We start from the raw sequence: 21154 nt of genomic DNA, 5'->3' as shown, positions 1-21154 counted from the left end.
GGGCCTCTCACTGTTGTGGCCTCTCCCGTTGCGGGGCACAGGCTCCGGACGCGCAGGCTCAGCGGCCATGGCTCACGGGCCCAGCCGCTCCACAGCATGTGGGATCTTCCCGGACTGGGGCACGAACCCGTGTCCCCTGCATCGGCAGGCGGACTCTCAACCACTGCGCCACCAGGGAAGCCCTCTGTATGCACTCTTAAAACTTTATGTGAACCTACAATTATCTCAAAAATTTCAACTTAAAAAAAAGAAAAGCAACACCTTCTTAAGTTTCTAGGTATGCTGGCTAAATGTATCATATGCACTTATGTGTCCACATGATTGGGTTTTTTTAGGATGAAAAAACTTGACATAAAATTCACATACCATAAAATTTGCCATTTTAATGTATAAAATTCAGGGGTTTTTAGTATATTCACAAGATTTACAATCATCACCACTATCTCAAATTCCAGAACATGTCACTATCCACCCCCTAACCCCAAACACAAAACCCCACATTCCCGTTAGCAGTCACTGCCATTCCCTCACTGCAACCACTAATCTACTTTCTGTCCCTATGGGTTTGTGTTTTTATATATATATCTCAACCTTCATGAAAAAGTTAAAACAACTGGAAGTGTCAATGGAACACTTCTGAATCCTGCTCAAACTCTAAATTATACAGTGTCAGGAATTTGACAGGGACCCTTACCACATCTGAGTTGATCAAGGAGCGCTGGTCGACTGACGTGGCACCTGAAATATGGGCCAGGGCTGCTGCCAGGGCTTCCACGGCTCCCTTCTCCTCGATCAGTTTCTCGGCTGACTGCTTGAAGTGACCAATCGCAGTGGGAGGCACAGAATCCAAAAGCCTGTGGTTTGAGAATATACTTGTTAGGAGAAAGGACAGAAGTGGACAGATTTCATTTTCAAGACAACATCATCTCAAGATAAATCAATATCTTTGAAACCAAATCTTGCATATGTCTAACATCATTTTGATGCAGTGTATAATACTTAGCATTTCTTTTGATCATGAACCCTCCCTGTCTATTTTTTAAATAAGCATCTCACATATTTATAATAGTAATTGTGGAAAGCACTCTAAAAATGTTGCTCAGACTCTGGTTCTGAAGCAGGGGATGTAGCTCACCACCTGGAAACATTTGGAAAACAGTTGGAACCTTACTGGTTTTCATAATACCAACATCACTCACCTCCCAGGAATACACTGCACAACCAGGGATGCTAAACAGCTAAATATCCTTGCAAATCAAAAAAATGGGCAGAAGACCTAAATAGACACTTCTCCAAAGAAGACATATGCATAGCCAATAGGCACATGAACAAATGCTCAACAATGCCAATTACTAGAGAAATGCAAATCAAAACTACAATGACGTATCAACTCACAGTGGTCAGAAGGGCCATCATCGAAAAGTCTATATAAACAATAAATGCTGGAGAGGGTGTGGAGAAAAGGGAACCCTCCTACACTGTTCGTGGGAATGTAAATTGGTAGAGCCACTGTGGAAAACAGTACAAAGGTTCCTTAAAAAACTAAAAATAGAAGTACCATATGATAGTTCCCACTGCTGGGCATATATCTGGAGAAAACTCTAATTCAAAAAGATACATGCACCCTAACGTTCCTAGCAGCCCTATTGACAATAGCCAAGACATGGAAGCAACCTAAGTGTCCAGCAACAGATGACTGGATAAAGATGTGGTACATACATACAATGGAATTTTACTCAGCCATAAAAAAGAATGAAATATTGCCATTTGCAGCAACATGGATAGACCCAGAAATTATCATACAAATGAAATTAAGCCACACAAAGACAAATATCATATATCACTTATATGTGGAATCTAAAAAGTAATGCAAATAAACCTATTTACAAAACAGAAATAGACACACAGACATAGAAAACAAACATGGTTACCAAAGGGGAAGGCTGGGGGTGGGGAGTGAGGGGTAGAAAGCATAAATTAGGAGTATGGAATTAACAGATACATACTACTATATATAAAATAAATAAACAACAAAGATTTGCTATATGGCACGGGGAACTATGTTCAATGTCTTGTAATAACCTGTAATGGAAAAGAAATCTGCAAATTATACATACACACACACACACACAACTGAATCACTTTGCTATATACCTGAAACTAATACAATATTGTAAATCAACTATAGTTCAATAAAAAATAATTAAATATTCTTCAACTTGTAGGACAATTGCACACAAAAAAGAATTTTCTTGCCCCCGTGCCAGTAGCACCTCCAATGACACTCTTAATCTAATCCTCACCATCTAGACATTTACCATAACTTTTTCCTACACGATATGTAAGGTACAGTTACTTAAAATGCCCAAGACAAACCAAACTATTAATAGTGGTTTCCTCTGGTGAACAGGATTGGGTAGGGATGAGTAGAAACAAGAGTTTTGTGTTGTTTTTTTTTTTTTTGGCGGTACACGGGCCTCTCACTGTTATGGCCTCTCCCGTTGCGGAGCACAGGCTCCGGACGCGCAGGCTCAGCGGCCATGGCTCACGGGCCCAGCCGCTCCACGGCATGTGGGATCTTCCTGGACCGGGGCACAAACTCACGTCCCCTGCATCGGCAGGCGGACCCTCAACCACTGTGCCACCAGGGAAGCCCAAGACAAGAGTTTTTGTTTTCTAAGCACAGCCTATTTTTTAACAAGCAGGTTATCAATTTTTAAAACAATGAATAGATAAATTTTAAAAGGCTAAATCTCATTACTGCACAAAAACATGTAATAAATAGAGCAAGCACTAAAACAGACCACAGCAGTGGTAGGGAACATACCTGATGGCATCTTTGCTAGAAGCTTTTATTATCTCTGTTGCAGAAGGAACACCTATTCTCTTAAATTTAATTCCCTATAAGAAAATGAACCATAACTTAATGTACAATGAGGCCATCGTTTCTGTTGAGATTAGTATTCCCCCAATTTTTTAATATTTACCAAACATATCTGTTACATACTTAAAAGATAAACTTTTTATCTTAGAAAGGTTTTAAATTTATAGAAAAGTTGCAAAGATAGTACACAGTTCTTGTCTACCTGCACCTATTACTTTGTTATTACTTTGGTACATTTGTCACAGCTAAGAAACCAACATTGCTACACTATTAACTGAACTCCAGAGTTCATTCGAATTTCACTAGTTTTTCCACTAATATCCTTTTCCTATTGATATTCGACCCAGGACACCACATTACATTTAGTCAACATGTCTTCTAAGTCTTCTCTAATCTGTGGTAATTTGTCTTTCCTTGGTTTTCAAGACCTTGATAGTTCTAAAGTGTGCTGGTCAGGTATTCTGTAGAATGTCCCTCAATTTGTGAACATCAGTTTTTTACATCCTTAGACTGCGGTTATGGATTTGGGGGGAAGATGACTGGTTTCATTACATCATATCAGGGGCACCTGCTTATCACTGATGTTGACCATGATCACCTGACCAGGTAGTGTTCGCCTGCTTTCTGCCCTGGAAAGTCCTCCCCCCGACCCTACTCCACTCTTTGTAAGCAAGTCACTAAATACCGTCCACTGACGGTGAAGCGGGGAGATTAAGCTCCACCTCCCAGAGGAGGAAGTACCAGCATAAGAATTTCCTTACAAAACTCTTCTGTAAAGAAAATCAATGTCTTCTTTCCCATTTAAAAATTTCTCTTTTAACATATTCTCATCTTTTTGGTTATCAAGCAATTCCTATAACCCCCTAAATCTACACTTAAGTATTTCTGGTGCGTTCACAGTGTATCTGAAAACTGTCTGAAAACTGCCTCTCAAACATAAAAAAGACCTCTTGTCATTATAAATATGAAGACAAAACCACTGCTTTCAAATGCAAAGTATTTAAAATGGGCTGTATATCATAGGACAATATATAAAACACATATTTAACCACAAGCTTTCAGTCATGGCCATGTGCTAGAAATAAAAATAATTTCAAGTTAATAAAAACTGAATAAAGAGACCAAAGACTGACTTTAAAACTCAACGTTTGCTGAGTGAAGGCTTAGAAAATAGTTTTACCGCTTTTTGCTCCACTTGGGCTAACTGATATTCTTCCTTGTGCTGATAAAAGCAGATGCAAATCCCAGTCCTTCCAGCTCTACCTGTTCGCCCAGAACGATGAATGTAGGACTCCACATCCTATTGAAGTAAAATACGTCAGTGACAGTGAACAACAAAGAGAGATATAGACCTGAGTAGCCTAGGCAGAGGCGAGTGTGGTGGTTATAGGCGGGGGCTGGGAGAGGCTCCCAAGCACTTCAATTTAAATTAAAGAACTGTAGGGACTTCCCTGGTGGTGCAGTGTTTAAGAATCTGCCTGCCAATGCAGGGGACACGGGTTCAAGCCCTGGTCCAGGAACATCCCACATGCTGCGGAGCAACTAAGCCTGTGTGCCACAACTACTGAGCCTGCGCTCTAGAGCCCACGAGCCACAACTACTGAGCCCACATGACACAACTACTGAAGCCCATGCGCATAGAGCCCGTGCTCCACAACAAGAGAAGCCAGCGCAATGAGCAGCCTGCACACCACAAGGAAGAGTAGCCCCCACTAGCCACAACTAGAGAAAAGCCTGCATGCAGCAACGAAGACCCAACGCAGCCAAAAATAAAATTAATTAACTAATTAATTAAAGAACTATAAAAAAATTTTAAAAACCTCTAGAAGAGTGGTCCCTATCCTGTGGGTAAATCTGCAAAAAGCATTATCTAAATAGTACTGTCCAACAAAACCATATATGTAATTTTAATAGTCAACATTCTAATAATCATACTAAAAAGTTAAAAAAAGTTTATTTTATTATTATTTAACCCAATATATCCACAAGTTTATCATTTCAGTATGCTATCTCTACAAAACGTTATCAATGAAATATTACACGTTCTTTTTCCATACTTCAAAATCCACTGTGCATAATAGAAAGTCTGAAATTTTTAAAACTCCACTGTATATTTTATACTTACAGCACACATGTCAATTCAGATGAGCTGCCTTTCAAGTGCTGAACAGCCCCATGTGGCTGTGGCCACCATACTGGACAGCACAGGTACACAGGCTATTTAAACAAGTCGCTGGCACACACGTACGGGACTTCCTTTACAAGAAACGGTGGCTTCGCAGTAATGTGTTTTTCCATCACTGTGAACGACATTAATCCTGAGGGATTTGCCAAATTTGGGGGTAATGGGATCTTCACACTTGAAGTGATGCGAACAAGTTCCTTCAGACTAACTTATATGTAAGTGAAGCACTGTCCACACCATATAAACTATGCTTCAGGGCCCTCTTTGGGCAGTTCCTATCATATACAAACCCAAGCAGTTTTAACTACAGTTAAATACAGGCCTTTTCTCCCTTCCCTGTCCTCTAGCTCACAAGTTTATCTACCCTACCACCACCCCATCTAAGTCTTACCTATCTTCAAAGTCCAGTTCAAAATTGCACTACCCCCACCCATGCAGCCTTTCAGGACTCCCTCTGACCAGAAACTATCTTGCCAACCTCTGGCCACTCACCGCACTTCCCCTCGACTGTCAGTTCTAAGGAGGTTCATTCTATTTATTTATTTTATTTATTTAATTAATTTACTTATTCTTTCATTTATTTAATTTTTGGCTGCATTGGGTCTCCGTTGCTGTGCGGGCTTTTCTCTAGTTGCGGCAAGCGGGGGCTGCTCTTCACTGTGGTGTGCAGGCTTATTGCAGTGGCTTCTCTTGTTGCACAGCATGGGCTCCAGGCACACAGGCTTCAGCAGTTGTGGCTCACGGGCTCCAGAGCACAGGCTCAGTAGTTGTGGCGCACGGGCCCAGTTGCTCCGTGGCACATGGGATCCTCCCGGACCAGGGCTCGAACCCGCCTCCTGCATTGGCAGGCGGACTTTCAACCACCGTGCCACCAGGAAAGCCCCAGGAGGTTCATTTTAAAATCACCCTTAGCAACATAACTCCCAAGAGAAAGCTATTACTAATCACGAGAAAGGAAGAGATACAACTTCCAATTTGTTTCAGCACCCAAAAGAAACAACAAAGTAAAATCTAAGTGTAAAACATTTACCTTTGGTGGAGAACTCTGTACAACCAGATCAACCTCGGGGATGTCTAACCCACGTGCAGCGACATTGGTTGCAACCAAAACTCCAAAATCACCATTTCTAAAACCCTTCAGGGTGATTTCCCTTTGCTTCTGTGGAATGTCTCCGTGTAATGACTGGGCATCCTGCCAAAGAAATAAGCTCATTTAAGAATACCAGATTCTACAATACAGGTACTTTTAAAATCACCAATTAGGCCATAAAGACATTCATATTTTGGTGACACTTCTGCTGAAAATAATACAAAGGGGAAAACGTGCCTTACATGGACAAGCCTCAAACTTCCAACCCTTGGTCATGAAATTAACTGTATCCAACTATACTTACAAGATAAAGAACACCAAACATGAGTGATCAAACCTACTTTGTCAGGGTAACGGGTTTGAGCTACCCTTTCTTCATCTGTGAGATGAGATGGGCAGATCAGATGAGCGCTAAGTTGTATACTCTATTAATTGAAAGATGCTTTCTCCCTAAAAGGGAAGAGAGGGGAAGGACCAACCTGCCTTACGGACACATTCTGTGACAACTCCTGGGCTTCTTTCTTGGTTTCACAGAAGATGATAGTGCGCCCTTGATAACCACTGTACACTCGGATCACGTCCCCAATAACTGCTGCCCTTTGAGTCCAGTGGCACTTGATAGCCAGATGCTTAGGAAAGAAGGAAAAAAAGATTATTTAGTAAAGCCTAGTCCCAATCTCAAATCACCTGCTCAACCCTAATGATATTAGAAGCAATTGTTTAAGCCTGACTAGAGCAAACTTCTGCCACCACTGTTTAGAGGAAAAAACTAAACCACTAAAGAAGAGAGCCCTTCCCCTTTCTCCAAAGAGCATCTGGCTTCTTTATCCATTTTCTGACCTAATACAGGTAATGCAGGAAAACAAATACCATTCCCTAGATTGCTGTAGGAAACCACATAACTGACAGGAGAAAAGCCTCTGTGTTTTGTCCTTTCATCCACTTAAAAATGCAGTCAGTAGTCAGTTTCCGTACAGGTTCATTTCTTGGGTGCAACGAATTCATCTAGGTACCAGACCCTAAGATAAAAACAGCTTCAACATAAACACTAGGATTCTCTGCTGCCCTCTAGTGTATAAACTCTAGGCGTAATGTCACTCTGCTTACTAATTCAGACAGATTTAGGTTCCAAAAGATTCTGCAATCAGGCTTCCAGATGATGAAATTTAGAAAACACAGATACCATATACAACTCAAATAGAAATATAACTTCACATGGCTTTTCACATGGATTTAGTATTTATTTGGAAAAGAAGTTTGCTTTTGCCAGTCTTAATACTATCCGACAGGTAAAAAAAATTATATACAATTACTAATGCCAGCAACTGAATGAATCATTTACCTCTACAGTTATTGCCGTTTTCTGGGTCTTTTTACCAATCAGGTCCACTTGTTCATATGTAGATTTCATGTATTTCTTAGCAACATTATAAACCCAATGAGGGCAAGTTGCAGAAAAAAGCAATGTTTGGGGATTGTCTTCTGAATCTTTGCGGGAAAAAAAAAAGTCAGTATGAATAAGTCAAACAAGCCTACACAGTATTTCACCTCACCCAATTCTTCCAGGGTCCATAAGCATTCTACAGAAAACAGCTGAGGCCAAGCGAGGCACTGAGGACACAAAAATGCAAGACACGGACTTCCCTGGTGGCGCAGTGGTTAAGAATCCGCCTGCCAATGCAGGGGACATGGGTCAGATCCCTGGTCCGGGAAGATCCCACATGCCGCGGAGCAACTAAGCCCGTGTGCCACAACTACTAAGTCTGTGCTCTAGAGCCCGCGAGCCACAACTACTGAGCCCGCATGTCACAACTACTGAAGCCCGCGTACCTAGAGCCCGTGCTCTACAAGAGAAGCCACTGCAATGAGAAGCCGCGCACCACAATGAAGAGTAGCCCCCGCTCGCCGTAACTAGAGAAAGCCCACACAAAGCAACAAAGACCCAACACAGCCAAAGATAAATAAATAATTTTTTTTTTTTAAATGCAAGACACGGAGGTACCCAATGAGCAAAGAAATGCTGCCTAAATAATTTATGTAGGGGGCTTCCCTGGTGGCGCAGTGGTTGAGAGTCCGCCTGCCGATGCAGGGGACACGGGTTCGTGCCCCAGTCCGGGAAGATCCCACATGCCATGCCACGGAGCAGCTGGGCCCGTGAGCCATGGCTGCTGAGCCTGCGTGTCCGGAGCCTGTGCTCCACAATGGGAGAGGCCACAACAGTGAGAGGCCCGCGTACCGCAAAAAAAAAAAAAAAATTTATAAAGGATCCTTGAAATACCCAGAGTACTTTCAAGTTGTTTTGCTTTCTAACCATTGGCCTATATGAACCATGAGGGAAATCTGTCCTTTATAATGAGACCTAGTAAATGGAAAACAATTAAGTCCAGCAACCAACCAATTTAAATCACTAAGTAAATAATCTATAATAAACACCAGAACAGATTTTATACTCATCTATATTCCCTAGCATTTCCTCAACACTTTAAGGTTAGAATTCTAGTCTATTCATCCTTTGAGGTCAGGTACTAAAAATAGCTCCCCAATCCCAATTTTTTTTAGTTTGCTCTTAGAATACCATTGCATTTTCATATATTTCAAATGGCAGCGTAACTGACAAAACCCTTCTGGAGAGCAAGCTGACAAAGTATATTCAAGAACATGAACTATTTATACCTTTCAATTTAGTAATCTCAATTCTGTAAATCTATCCTTAAGAACTGATGCCAAATACTGATTTTTTTTTGTTTTTTTATAAATTTATTTTTTATTTTTATCTTTGGCTGCGTTGAGTCTTCGTTGCTGTGCGCGGGCTTCTCACTGCAGTGGCTTCTCTTGTTGTGGAGCACGGGCTCTAGGTGCACGGGCTTCAGTAGTTGTGGCACGCGAGCTCTAGAGCGCAGGATCAGTAGTTGTGGCGCACGGGTTTAGTTGCTCCACAGTATATGCGCTCTTCCCGAGCCAGGGCTCGAACCCATGTCCCCTGCATTGGCAGGCGGATTCTTAACCACTGTACCACCAGGGAAGCCCCCAAATACTGATGTTTGAAGAAAGCTGTCTACATAAAAATGTCTGCAAGCAGATTTATATTATGTAAAACTTAAAATATGTAGAAGGATTAAATCATGGCACAAACAGTTCAGAGTTTTATATGTACAGGAAGATTACAGTTAACACACACACATACACATAATACCACAAATCAGGAAGAAATAAACCAAAATCAAAGTATACCAAGCTGGTTTCTTTTATTTTCCCGATTGTGATTATGTGCAGTTGATGGGAAAAAAAATTTTTTTTGGGCTGCGCTGAGCGGCATATGGGATCTTAGTTCCCCGATCAGGGATTGAACCCGTGTCCCCTGCATTGGAAGCACAGTCTTAACCACTGGACCGCCAGGGAAGTCCCGGAAATTTTTTTTTAATTTAAGTTTTCCTGAATAAAATAAGCCACCTGCCAACTTCCTAAGGCTTCATTTAACTTTCAGGAGATAGTTAATCACCACCCTTCCTCCAATCCCTTATACCAGTTCTTGAATGTGGAGTTTACCTTTCTTGTATGCCACACATAAAATCTCTTCCACTTGATCAGCAAAGCCCATGTCCAACATCTGGTCAACTTCATCCAGGACAACATGCTTAAGTTTGGTGAGATCCAGCTTGCCATTCTGCAGGTGGTCTTTGATACGACCTGGTGTCCCAACCAGGATATCAATCCCATTCCGCATGCGTTCAACTGTAAGAACACAAATGATAAAATGTGCTGGATTTTTAATTCCTTTTATTAATCTGGGATACCAAGTTAGATATATTTTTATTCTAAAATATTTATTAACTACAAGTACAAGGTAATATGTTAACTACTGAAGATAAAGACGCTCGAGGCACTCCTGGACCTACTGGGGAAACGTGTAAGAAGTGACAGTCCAGTGTATTACATGACAAAACAGAAAAATGCACCAATGGGGGATGGTAGCACCAGGAAAGAAATGATTTCCTTTGCTGGAGGAAGGTATCAAGATTTCACAAAGTGAAAATAAGAATCTTAAAAGAAATGGGAACTTTCTATAAGGTAAGCAGGTATAGGGAGAATGACAAGATAGAAGGGCAAATATTCCAAGAAGGTACAGAGATGTTCAGAAGAATGAAGTTCAATATAACTAGGATGAGATGGTAATGATGCAACTTTCTATTGGGTTGTTACTGCAGTCAAGAAACCTACTGCTAGGGAGGATTACTGGACTGAATGTCAATATTATGACATAGTATGAGTGTGTTTCGTGTTTGGTAACTGCAATCATTGTTGCTTTTGTTGTGGTCACCCATTTACAATGCTTGGTGTCAGTTTATTTATCTCTTGTAAAAATAAAATACAGTGTGTGTGAATTGTGAGAAAAAAAAGAGTTTATTTGTATAAGGATTACAATTTAAGTATAAATTAGAACAATTTAAATCAGGGGACCTAATGACCACTCCTTCCCATAAAAAGAAATGAAATCAGTTAAAAGTTAAAAAGAAATTGTTTCCAGACCTATGTAGTATATGGAGCAGAAAGAACAAATGGAATAGTAACTTTACATATTATTATAAAACTTAAGAATAAAAAGGAAATAGCCTGTTCACCACATACTGGATTTAATAAGAAAAGGCAAGAATAAAGCAAGTAATACTTTGACACACCATGAGCTAAATTTTTAAATAATATACATGTGTTTTTTATGATAAAAGTTTTTTTATAATAAAAAAATAAGATGATCAGTTCTTAAGTGCAGAGTTTGATGAATTTCTACAAATGTAATCACCATTACATGGGTAATTGCTGCCCATGTATCCGCCACCCAGGTAAAGATAATGGAACATTTCCATCACCCAAGAAGGGCCTTTTATGTACCTTCCCAGTGAATAACTGCCCCAACCTCATCTCTTAACTCCTATTAAGAGGTGTTGTTGAAACTGCTCTTGAAATTGACATAAATTGAATCATACAGTATAAATTCTTTTATGACTAGCTTCTTTCACTCAACTTAATATTTTGAGATAAGTAGTTCCTTTTTATTGCTAAGTAGCATTCCATTGAATGAATATGCTACAATTTGTTTATCAGTTCTCCCATTAATGGAAATGTAGATTGTTTCCAGTTGTGTGCTCTTATGAATAAAACATCTGTGAACATTCTTGCACATCTTTTAGTAGACACATGCACTCGTTTCTCCAGGAGTGGGGTCACTGGGTCATAGGGCAAACATGTTTATCTTTAGTAGTTACTGCCAAATAGTTCTCTGAGGTGGTTGTTAACAGTTAATACTCAGACCAGCAATGGACAAGAGATGCATTTCTTCATAACCACATCAATACTTGGTATTGTTAGTCTTTTCAATTTTTGCCATTCTGGTGGGTATGCAGTGCAAAAAAATTTCTTTAAAGAGAGATTAATTATGGATTAAATAAAGGGTGGGTTGGCTAGGAGAGGAAGACGAGACACAAGTAAACCAGTTACAAAGCTGTTGTCCCAATGCCGATGGGAGGACTCAAGATCCTGGTCCCAGGAGAATATAAGAACCTGATGGGGAAGGGTTTAAACTGAGTGACTTAAGAGAGCTTGGCAGGGTCTCAGGCTTTATTCTCAGTATGTCTCTTCTGAAAAATTTTCTAAGAAGATTTTTCTTCTTAGAAAAATCTTTCAGAGTTTAAGTCACTTGCTATTAACTGTAGCCAGAGGAGTGGGATCACCTTAAATTAATCTGCCTGAGCAAGATCTTATTGTATTGTGGACACTGCAAATATTTGAAGAAACTTACTAGGAGATCCTGGGTTTCAGGAATGACGGGGTTTGCCATGGGTTAAATGAAATGCCACATGAGGATTTTTAATGTACTTTTCTGTTTGCTCCTTGCCTTGAGCACCAGGTTTTAGGATTCCTTCTTCCTTCTCTCCTGTCTTCTCTCCCCCCCTCCTTCTTTCCTTCCATTACTCCATCAGTGAGTAAACATTTGCTGAGGGCCTGCTCTGTGCCAGGCCCTGGCTGGGTGCCATGGTCGATCCAAAAATTAATTTTGCATGTTCCAGTCTGCCAAGAGTTCAGTGCATTCAGTAGAGGATTTGACAAATAAAAATTTTAAAACTACAATATCAGCCAATGCCATGTAAAACTCCACTGTCCTGTGTCTGTAACAACCCCCCAGCCCCCACCCTGCCACTTATGACTTCTATGAAAAGAGAACATATTTAGGTTTGAAATGGAGGGTGGAGTGGGTATCAGAAAGTTTCTAGCTTGAGGTAGCACCTAGATTAAGGCAATGACATAGTATGAGTGTGTTTCGTGTTTGGTAACTGCAATCATTGTTGCTTTTGTTGTGGTCACCCATTTACAATGCTTGGTGTCAGTTTATTTATCTCTTGTAAAAATAAAATACAGTGTGTGTGAATTGTGAGAAAAAAAAGAGTTTATTTGTATAAGGATTACAATTTAAGTATAAATTAGAACAATTTAAATCAGGGGACCTAATGACCACTCCTTCCCATAAAAAGAAATGAAATCAGTTAAAAGTTAAAAAGAAATTGTTTCCAGACCTATGTAGTATATGGAGCAGAAAGAACAAATGGAATAGTAACTTTACATATTATTATAAAACTTAAGAATAAAAAGGAAATAGCCTGTTCACCACATACTGGATTTAATAAGAAAAGGCAAGAATAAAGCAAGTAATACTTTGACACACCATGAGCTAAATTTTTAAATAATATACATGTTTTTATAATAAAAGTTTTTTATATTAAAAAAAAAGAGATCTACTGCTAGACACTCTACTTACCCAGTTTCATCCTCACAACACCACTGCAGGGTGAGTTTAGCAACCCTACTTTATACTTGAACAAACTAAAGTTCAAAAAAATCAAGCAACTTGAACTGAAAAATCACAGTTACTCTGAGCAGAGTTTAGATTCAGACCCAGGCCGTTCTGATACCAAAGCCTATGTTAGTTCCACCAAAGCTGGAAAGAGATAATCACAAGCCTTGTGTGCCAATATTAAGATTTCTATTTTTATCTTTTCATATTATTTTAAAATTTTTACTTTATATTGGAGTATAGTTGATTTACAATGTTGTCTTAGTATCAGGTGTACAGCAAAATGATTCAGTTATACATATACATATATCTATTCTTTTTCAGATTCTTTTCCCATATAGGTTATTATAGAGTTTTGAGTAGAGTTCCCTGTGCTATATAGTAGGTCCTTGTTGATTATCTATTTTATATATAGTAGTGTGGACATGTTAATCCCAACCTCCTGATTTATTCACACCCCCTACCTTTCCCCTTTGGAAACCATAAGTTTGTTTTCTATGTCTGGGAGTCTGTTTCTGTTTTGTAAGTAAGTTCATTTGTACTGTTTTTTAGCTTCCACATGTAAGTGATACCATGTAATATTTGTCTTTGTCCGACTTAACTTCACTCAGTAGGACAATCCAAGCCCAGCCGCTCCGCGGCATGTGGGATCTTCCCGGACAGGGGCACGAACCTGTGTCCCCTGCATCGGCAGGCGGACTCTCAACTACTGCGCCACCAGGGAAGCCCCATTTGTATCATTTTTTGAGATTCCATATATAAGTGATATCATGTGATATTTGTCTTTGTCTGTCTTACTTCACTCAGTATGATAATCTCTAGTGGCATCCATGTTGCTGCAAACGGCATTCATTCTTTTTTATGGCTGAGTAATATTCCATTGTATATATCCACATCTTCTTTATCCATTCATCTGTCCAATGCTAAGACTTTTAAAATGCTTAAATCCCTTCCCAAATTACATATCTAATCTAAAATAAAGCTTTAAGGTCTTGAACTGGGAAGTAATGGAATACTACAGCAGAGGCTACAAGATTTGGCCCTCAGGACCAGAAAAAAAAGAAAGCCTGTCTACAGTAAAGAGGCAGACACCCAAGGTCCCTGAAAGATAAAAATAACCTTGAATTCTGACTTTCTAGTTCCTGGACTCTGTCCTCTTGTGCTCAGTAAAGTACCACTGCAGCCTTTAGATAAACGCAGATAAATAATACAAAAGTCCTAAGAACCGCATACAGGATTTGATACATTATCATGCAGCACCATGTGCCTGACCACCTTTACATAATAATGACAAAAGAAAACCACCATAAATGACTAGATCAGGTAGGTAAAGCCAGGATGTCAAGGTCAGAAGAAATCCAACCAGGGCACCAAACAGTAGATGGCATTTTCCTTCCCTCACATTGGATTTACTTACTTTGTCCTCCGTAGGGAGTTCCACCATAAAAACAAGCCACTGCCAGCTTTTTTGTGATGTCACTGAAGTCTCTGCTTACTTGACTTGCCAACTCCCTTGTGGGTGTAAGAACCAGTACCTGAAAAGGAAAAACTAATAATGGAATCCAAAGTATTATGCAGTATTTGTTTCTTAACAAATCTGGAATGTACCAGGAGGTTCAACTCATCCTAATAATTATTTTCAAAACATCTATTATATGCATTGCAATACACTGTGGTGTGGGAGAATAGTAAATATAATATGGTTTCTGACAAATCCACCCACTAGAAAAGCTTGTGATCTTACCAATCAAAAGAGAAATAGGTACTCAAATTTATGGTACTCTAGGATGGTTGCACACAGCAAGCTGGAGGAATTGGGGTAAGTTTCATGGAGCTGCTAGTACTTAAGGAACAGCATTCCAGGAAAAGAACAACTTGAGCAAGGACTAATACTGCTGATGATAATATCAGCTAATATTTGAGCTTTTACTATGTGTCAGGAGCTACTAAATGCTTAATATGCATTATTTTTATTTAATTCTCACAACAAGTTACCTACAACTGCACTGTACAATTGTATTATAATACCTACAATAACATACAACAGATCTCTAAAACCAAAAGGCAAGCCTGGATTTAAATTCAGGTAGCCAGACTACAAAACCTAGAGTCTGAACCTCTGCACTACACTGAATCTGAAGTACAATGGAAGTCACAAGAGTAAGGCAGGGCCAACATGGTGAGGGGCTTTGAATCCTACAGCAGTTAACAGGACACACGACACACAACCACTACAGATCCTCAAATAGGCTAACAGCATGAAACAAATATGATTTAAGAACAACTTAGTAGGGGCTTCCCTGGTGGCACAGTGGTTAAGAATCCACCTGCCAATGCAGGGGACACGGGTTCGAGCCCTGGTCCAGGAAGATCCCACATGCCACAGAGCAACTGAGCCCGGGCACCACAACTACCGAACCTGCGCTCTAGAGCCCGCAAGCCACAACTACTGAGCCCGTGTGCCACAACTACTGGAGCCCGCGTGTCTAGAGCCCGTGCTCCGCAACAAGAGAAGCCACCGCAATGAGAAGCCCACGCACCACAAAGAAGAGTAGCCCCTGCTCACTGCAACTAAAGAAAGCCTGCGCGCAGCAACGAAGACCCAACACAGACAAAAAATAAAAAATAAAAATAAAGAAAGAAAGAACAACTTAGTATATCCATCCAACAGATATTTACTGAACATCCACTATGTGCCAGGCACTATTCCAGGTGCTAGAATAATTATACCCCTCCTATTCAGGCATCTCTATTAAAAATGCTTTCTCCGGGCTTCCCTGGTGGCGCAGTGGTTGAGAATCCGCCTGTCGATGCAGGGTACACGGGTTCGTGCCCCGGTCCAGGAAGATCCCACATGCCGCGGAGCGGCTAGGCCCGTGAGCCATGGCCGCTGAGCCTGCGCGTCCGGAGCCTCCATTTTAGGCAAAACCTGACCAAACCTGTGAGCCCCAGGGACATCTAAGAGTCTGAAAGAAATATGCGAGCATTAATAATACAGGTGATCACAACCATGGGGGCAGATTACAGTATTTAAATATATAAGGTTTGTAGTCAACATTCTTAAAAGAATTATCCTGGTTTACCTCCAGATAAAGATCTCCAGTAAATACCAGAAAAAGGCCTTAAGGAGAACCCAATAAAAAACAATGGGGTAGGGCTTCCCTGGTGGCGCAGCGGTTGAGAGTCCGCCTGCCGATGCAGGGGACATGGGTTCGTGCCCCGGTCCGGGAAGATCCCACATGCCACAGGGCAGCTGGGCCCGTGAGCCATGGTCGCTGAGCCTGCGCATCCGGAGCCTGTGCTCCACAACGGGAGAGGCCACGACAGTGAGAGGCCCGCGTACAGCAAAAAAACAAAAACAAAAAACAATAGGGTATGTAAATGATGCTCAAGCAATGTCTCTTCCTGTGCAGACTTGGAACCCCTAAGGACTGCATTAAAGATATTTACCTGAGGGGCACGGCCTCTCTTCCTGTCTTGCAGTTCTCCCTTAAGTTTCTCAACCAAAGGGATAGCAAATGAGAATGTCTTCCCAGTTCCTGTCCGTGCCTGTGCAATCAAGTCCTTCCCACTATAGACGTGGTGAAACGTCTTTGCTTGTATAGGAAACAGGAAGGTCACTCCACGGGCTGTGAACAAATGAACCATGTTATCTGACACTGCAATTCTTAAAGTCCCAGCCATACTGGAGAATGAAAGCATAGCCACGCTTCTGGTCCTGCAGAATTATGGAATTCTACATTCTGGTCACATCTACAAAGTCAAGTTCAAATATATTCTGGCAAGAATCTGCTTGAATAAAAGATATCAATAAACTTTAAAGCACCAAATTATAGTAAACACTTATTATTTTAAGAGATTAAGCCCCCTGTCACAAAATCTCATCCAAAGGCCAGTATAAGCCTGAAAATCAGGTGTTTTGCTGTCTGACTGCCACATCTGATTCACAAAACACCTAAGTTGGGCATCTGTGACTTCCTACCTGGTTCACAGGCACTATGCTAAGATGAGTTCTGAGTCAGGCTGGTATCATTAACCTAGAGATGCCTCAAGAAGTGGAAGAAGGTAAAAAAGAAAATACCAACATGGTATCAATTGTTTAATTTCACCAGCACTATCAGTCGTTACACTTCTGAATATACATATTGTATTGAATAAATTTTAATCACTCGTTTAAGAGGTAGCAAAGGTCATCACTAGTTTAGTCCTATACCAAATATACAGATCTACTTCATTATATGGTTGCATATATCACCCCCAATAAGAACATGTCCCAGTTCATCTCAACAAAAACAGCGGAGTGCTTCCAAATAATATGTTCTAACATTATACAATATTTCCAAGAACATTACCTTTGAGAAGTTTAATAGTTTCTTCAGATATGGGAAAATTAGAGAAAGCTCCTTCTTTTTGCTCCACAGTTATTTCCTGTCAAGTAAAGGGCCACAGAAAGAAATCAGTAACTTTACCCCTACAAGCTAAATACAGAAAGCCTTCTGAGAAAAACTATTCTAAAACATCTCTTCTAAATCAACCAAAAAGACACAAAAACTTTGGTAGGTAAATAAAGATCTGAAAAGGAAATAGATCATAGTAATATGTAAAACCCTAACAAAAGAAAAGTTTGTAGCAAATATATACAGCACATATATACCATGTGCAGCTAGTGAAAGCAGATTCAGTCTTGACTGAGAACTTTTCCACAATCATTCCAAACGAATACACTGTTGAACAGGTTATTAACCCCTTTCCATAGCAACATCTTTCATATATACATCCATAGAAAATAAGGAACAAACATTTATGACAAAATGATCACATTGGCACTATTTGATTATAAACAATCTGAATGCCCAACAGAGGAATAATTAAGTGAATTCCTAAACATTTATATGATATATTATGTAACCATTTAAAATACTTAATATTTAAAAGTGGGGAAAATGCCTATATAAAAATATAGGCAAGATAGGAAAAGGTAAACTATAATATTGCATATAGTACAATCATAATCTGATTTTAAAAAGCTGTACATATTTTTATAATCAGGAAAAATTTTTAAATGCTTATCACGACCCACGGCAAAGAGAAAATTATTTATTCAATTTAGGATTTTTCTTTGATGACTGAGTTTCTGAAAGATAGCAGTATTAGCTTCCAAAGGGACCTTTAAGTATCTTATTCAACTCAAGTTAGTTTATGGCCTATACAAAAAGACTTATGCAATCAAGCAAACACCTTTTCAGTGGTTCCACTTAATCATGATTAGGTGAAACCCCTCAGAGGGAAACTGGAGCATATTTGCCTAACCAGATCCCTCCTGTTGATTTCTGACTTGCAAATAAGCAGACCATGTGTGGAGAGAAGACTTTCTCAAAACTAAACAGATCTGCTCAGTTGCAAAGGAGGCATTCTAACACTGCAGTTTTTAAGATGAAGTCTCACCCTGCAGCTCAAGGGACCCCCCCCCAAATGAAGTGCTGACACATTAAATTTCCTCCCAATTATTAAATAATTCGTTTAATAATAATTACGTACTGAAACAACATCGAAAGATACATTCTACATATTAAAATGCCACTTTACCTGCTCTAACTCACTGTTACTTTCTTCACTGGCAGCTTCCTTGGAGTCGGAGTCAGGTCCAGAATGAGGGAATCCATTCTTCAGGTTGGGGCTTTTCTCTCCAATTTCTCCATTCATTTCTTTTTCTTTCTTCATCTTCTTGGACTTAGGCTCACCCAAGTCATCCTCAGAAGGCTCCTCATTTTTTATTAGTTTTTTGGTTTTGAAAGAAACAACTGTCTTTTCACAGGGCTCCTTTGATTTTTTCGCACTTTTGGTTTTAGGAGAAATAATGTCATCTTGAGATGGCTCCTCTTTCTTTTTTGCCCTTTTGGATTTAGGAGAACTCATGTCAGCCTCAGAAGGCCCTGCTTTCTTTTTAACCTTTTTAGCTTTGGGGGAAATCGTTTCTTCCTTTTCTTCTGCTGCCTCTTCAGTCTTATTAGATTTTGGCTTCTCTTTTTTACTTTTCTAAAAAATTAATAAAGACAATACAAACAATGAACAAAACATTGATACATTTGTATAATATATCTATTCTGCATTAATTCAAGATCACATAATTATGAAGAATACAATTTGGGGGCATTTTCAACATGTGCACTTTCATCTTGCAATAAGGCAAAAATCAAACGGTATGTTTTTTAATACCATTTCTTGGCTACATGGAAAGAAGAATATATCAATAACTTCATTAGCTTGGAAAAGAACACACTTCTTGGTAACTATTCAATTCATGGTGTTCAAACAAGCTGTAAAGTCAGTTTTTCATATGGGACTTGGGGTGGCTCATGGGATGCTCCAACATATTGTAAACTACACACACTACAGGAAGTGATCAAGAACAATTTAACTTAATTCTGGAAGAGTAATAAAACCATGTACACCCACAGATGGATGGTGTTAAGCAGATTTCTTTCTCTGCTAGAATTCCTCTACAAGTAAGACAGGAATTCATAATATCTGCCTTGCTAATCTCACAAACGCAAATAAATTTACATAAAGACATGTTATGAACCAAAAAGTTATAAAAACCCACAGTCCAACACCCCATGTGTAAAAAAGGCGTACCTAATTTAAAGGGAAAAGCAAAGAGCACAAGTTACAAGAAAACGGAATGGGTGAAACCTCAAAACCAAACCAGATTATGGCTCCTACTTGAAATGTCTGACCCTCTCCAATTTTTCGTATTTCTGAAAACTTAATATTACTAAAAACGTGTTTTACCCTCTGTTAAGACCTCTGTGGCAGAGCCTCAGGCCAACTCCTGAAGTATGGGGACTATTACATTGAGCTACTACTACAGTCTGCCTCCATGAAACTTCAGGCCTGGCCTCTGCTCTTAAATCATGGATGAACGATTATCTCTCCCATATGACCCATCCTTCAGACATCTGAAAAACAATCTGGTTCACCTCATCCCAAGACTTCAATTCTTTCATCCCTTGGTTCCACCAATCAGTGGATTTCCAATCCCGGTGGTCTCCTTTGGAATACAATGGAGTTTGTTGGTCATGTCCCTTCTAATTTCAGCATCTCCCAACAGAACACGGTGACTAACGCAAGGCAGGTAAAACCAAGACCACTTCCTCCCCAACTGTGAGGACAAGTCTGTGCTACCTCGGCTTCCTACAACAGCAAAATATTTCTTGCCAGAAATAGCAAGGAAAGAAAATTCTAAGTCACGTACAACACAAGTTCAGGGACAATCTTTGTTCTCACTGACCTCATCTCAGAACAGACTCAGTCACAAGTTAAATCGCTATCTAAAGAAGTAACAGCAAGGAAGCAGACAGCTATCGAGGTAGCTTAAGACTACCGCACACTGGCGGCCTAAATAAAAAATATGGTGTGCAGTTATCACCACAACATGTCTACATTTCCACGGGAAATATGGCCAATAAACCTTAGGAGCAATTGAACTACTTTATCATCTAAGGGCCGCTTCCCAGAAAACTGTACTCCCACTACTAGGGTAAAAAAAAATGTCACCGCGGACGCCGCACACGTGTGCGGATAGCTTTATGGGCTCGCCAGTTTAGTCGAAAGCCGCTAGGTCTGAGTCTGGGCCAAAACGTGGGGCCTAACCATTACCGTCCTACTCTGTGCACCGGGTGCGGGACGCCCAGACTCAGGGACCATGTGGGACACCCGGCCCGCTCTCCAGTTCCGATCCGCGCGGACCTCTGGGCAGCGCGCCCACCGCCCGCGGAGAGTACCGACCACCCCCGGGCGCCCCTTGGCCGAAACTCACGCGGGTCTCGGGACTAACCGGCTCCGCCCGGCGCGCCACACGCCCCCAGCCCGGGCCCCTCCGCGTAGCGGCCGCCCCCCACCCCATCCAGTCTTGCCCCAAGTCCCTCGGCCCCCGGCGGTACCTTCTCATTTTGCTTTCGCGGCATCTCCACTTTCGCCATGGCCGTGTCCGACTCCAAATCCGCGTCACTAAGAAGTTTCCCCGGCATCACTCAGGACAAACAGAACAGGCCGGCCGCTCTCGTTTACCGCGTGGAAAGGAAGAGAAAGGCCAGCTTTCTCTTTAGCCCACCCAGCTTTCGTCACTTCCGGTAGCAAAGCGTATCCTGC

General features: G+C 40.6%; 1 protein-coding gene across 3 annotated transcripts in view; it reads right to left on the bottom strand.

Moving 5' to 3' along the window:
- The window catches only part of DDX21 (DExD-box helicase 21), a 27563-nt gene extending 6433 nt beyond the window's left edge, over positions 1–21130 (bottom strand). For all 3 annotated transcript variants that reach the window (XM_007121042.4, XM_055080909.1, XM_055080910.1), the window contains exons 1-12: positions 20947–21130; positions 18590–19039; positions 17356–17431; positions 16454–16632; positions 14421–14538; positions 9706–9891; positions 7502–7647; positions 6639–6788; positions 6100–6261; positions 4065–4184; positions 2828–2901; positions 695–854 (exon numbers count right to left, since the gene is read on the bottom strand). In XM_007121042.4, the coding sequence (XP_007121104.1) occupies positions 695–854; positions 2828–2901; positions 4065–4184; positions 6100–6261; positions 6639–6788; positions 7502–7647; positions 9706–9891; positions 14421–14538; positions 16454–16632; positions 17356–17431; positions 18590–19039; positions 20947–21033 (1908 nt within the window). In that variant the 5' untranslated portion in view covers positions 21034–21130. The remainder of the gene's footprint in view (positions 1–694; positions 855–2827; positions 2902–4064; positions 4185–6099; positions 6262–6638; positions 6789–7501; positions 7648–9705; positions 9892–14420; positions 14539–16453; positions 16633–17355; positions 17432–18589; positions 19040–20946) is intronic.
- Between the last annotated feature and the right edge of the window lie 24 nt (positions 21131–21154).

The sequence above is a fragment of the Physeter macrocephalus genome, chromosome 20 (genome assembly GCF_002837175.3).
Source record: "Physeter macrocephalus isolate SW-GA chromosome 20, ASM283717v5, whole genome shotgun sequence".
Taxonomy (NCBI): Eukaryota; Metazoa; Chordata; class Mammalia; order Artiodactyla; family Physeteridae; genus Physeter; species Physeter macrocephalus.
This window is presented reverse-complemented; position numbering and strand designations above follow the sequence as displayed.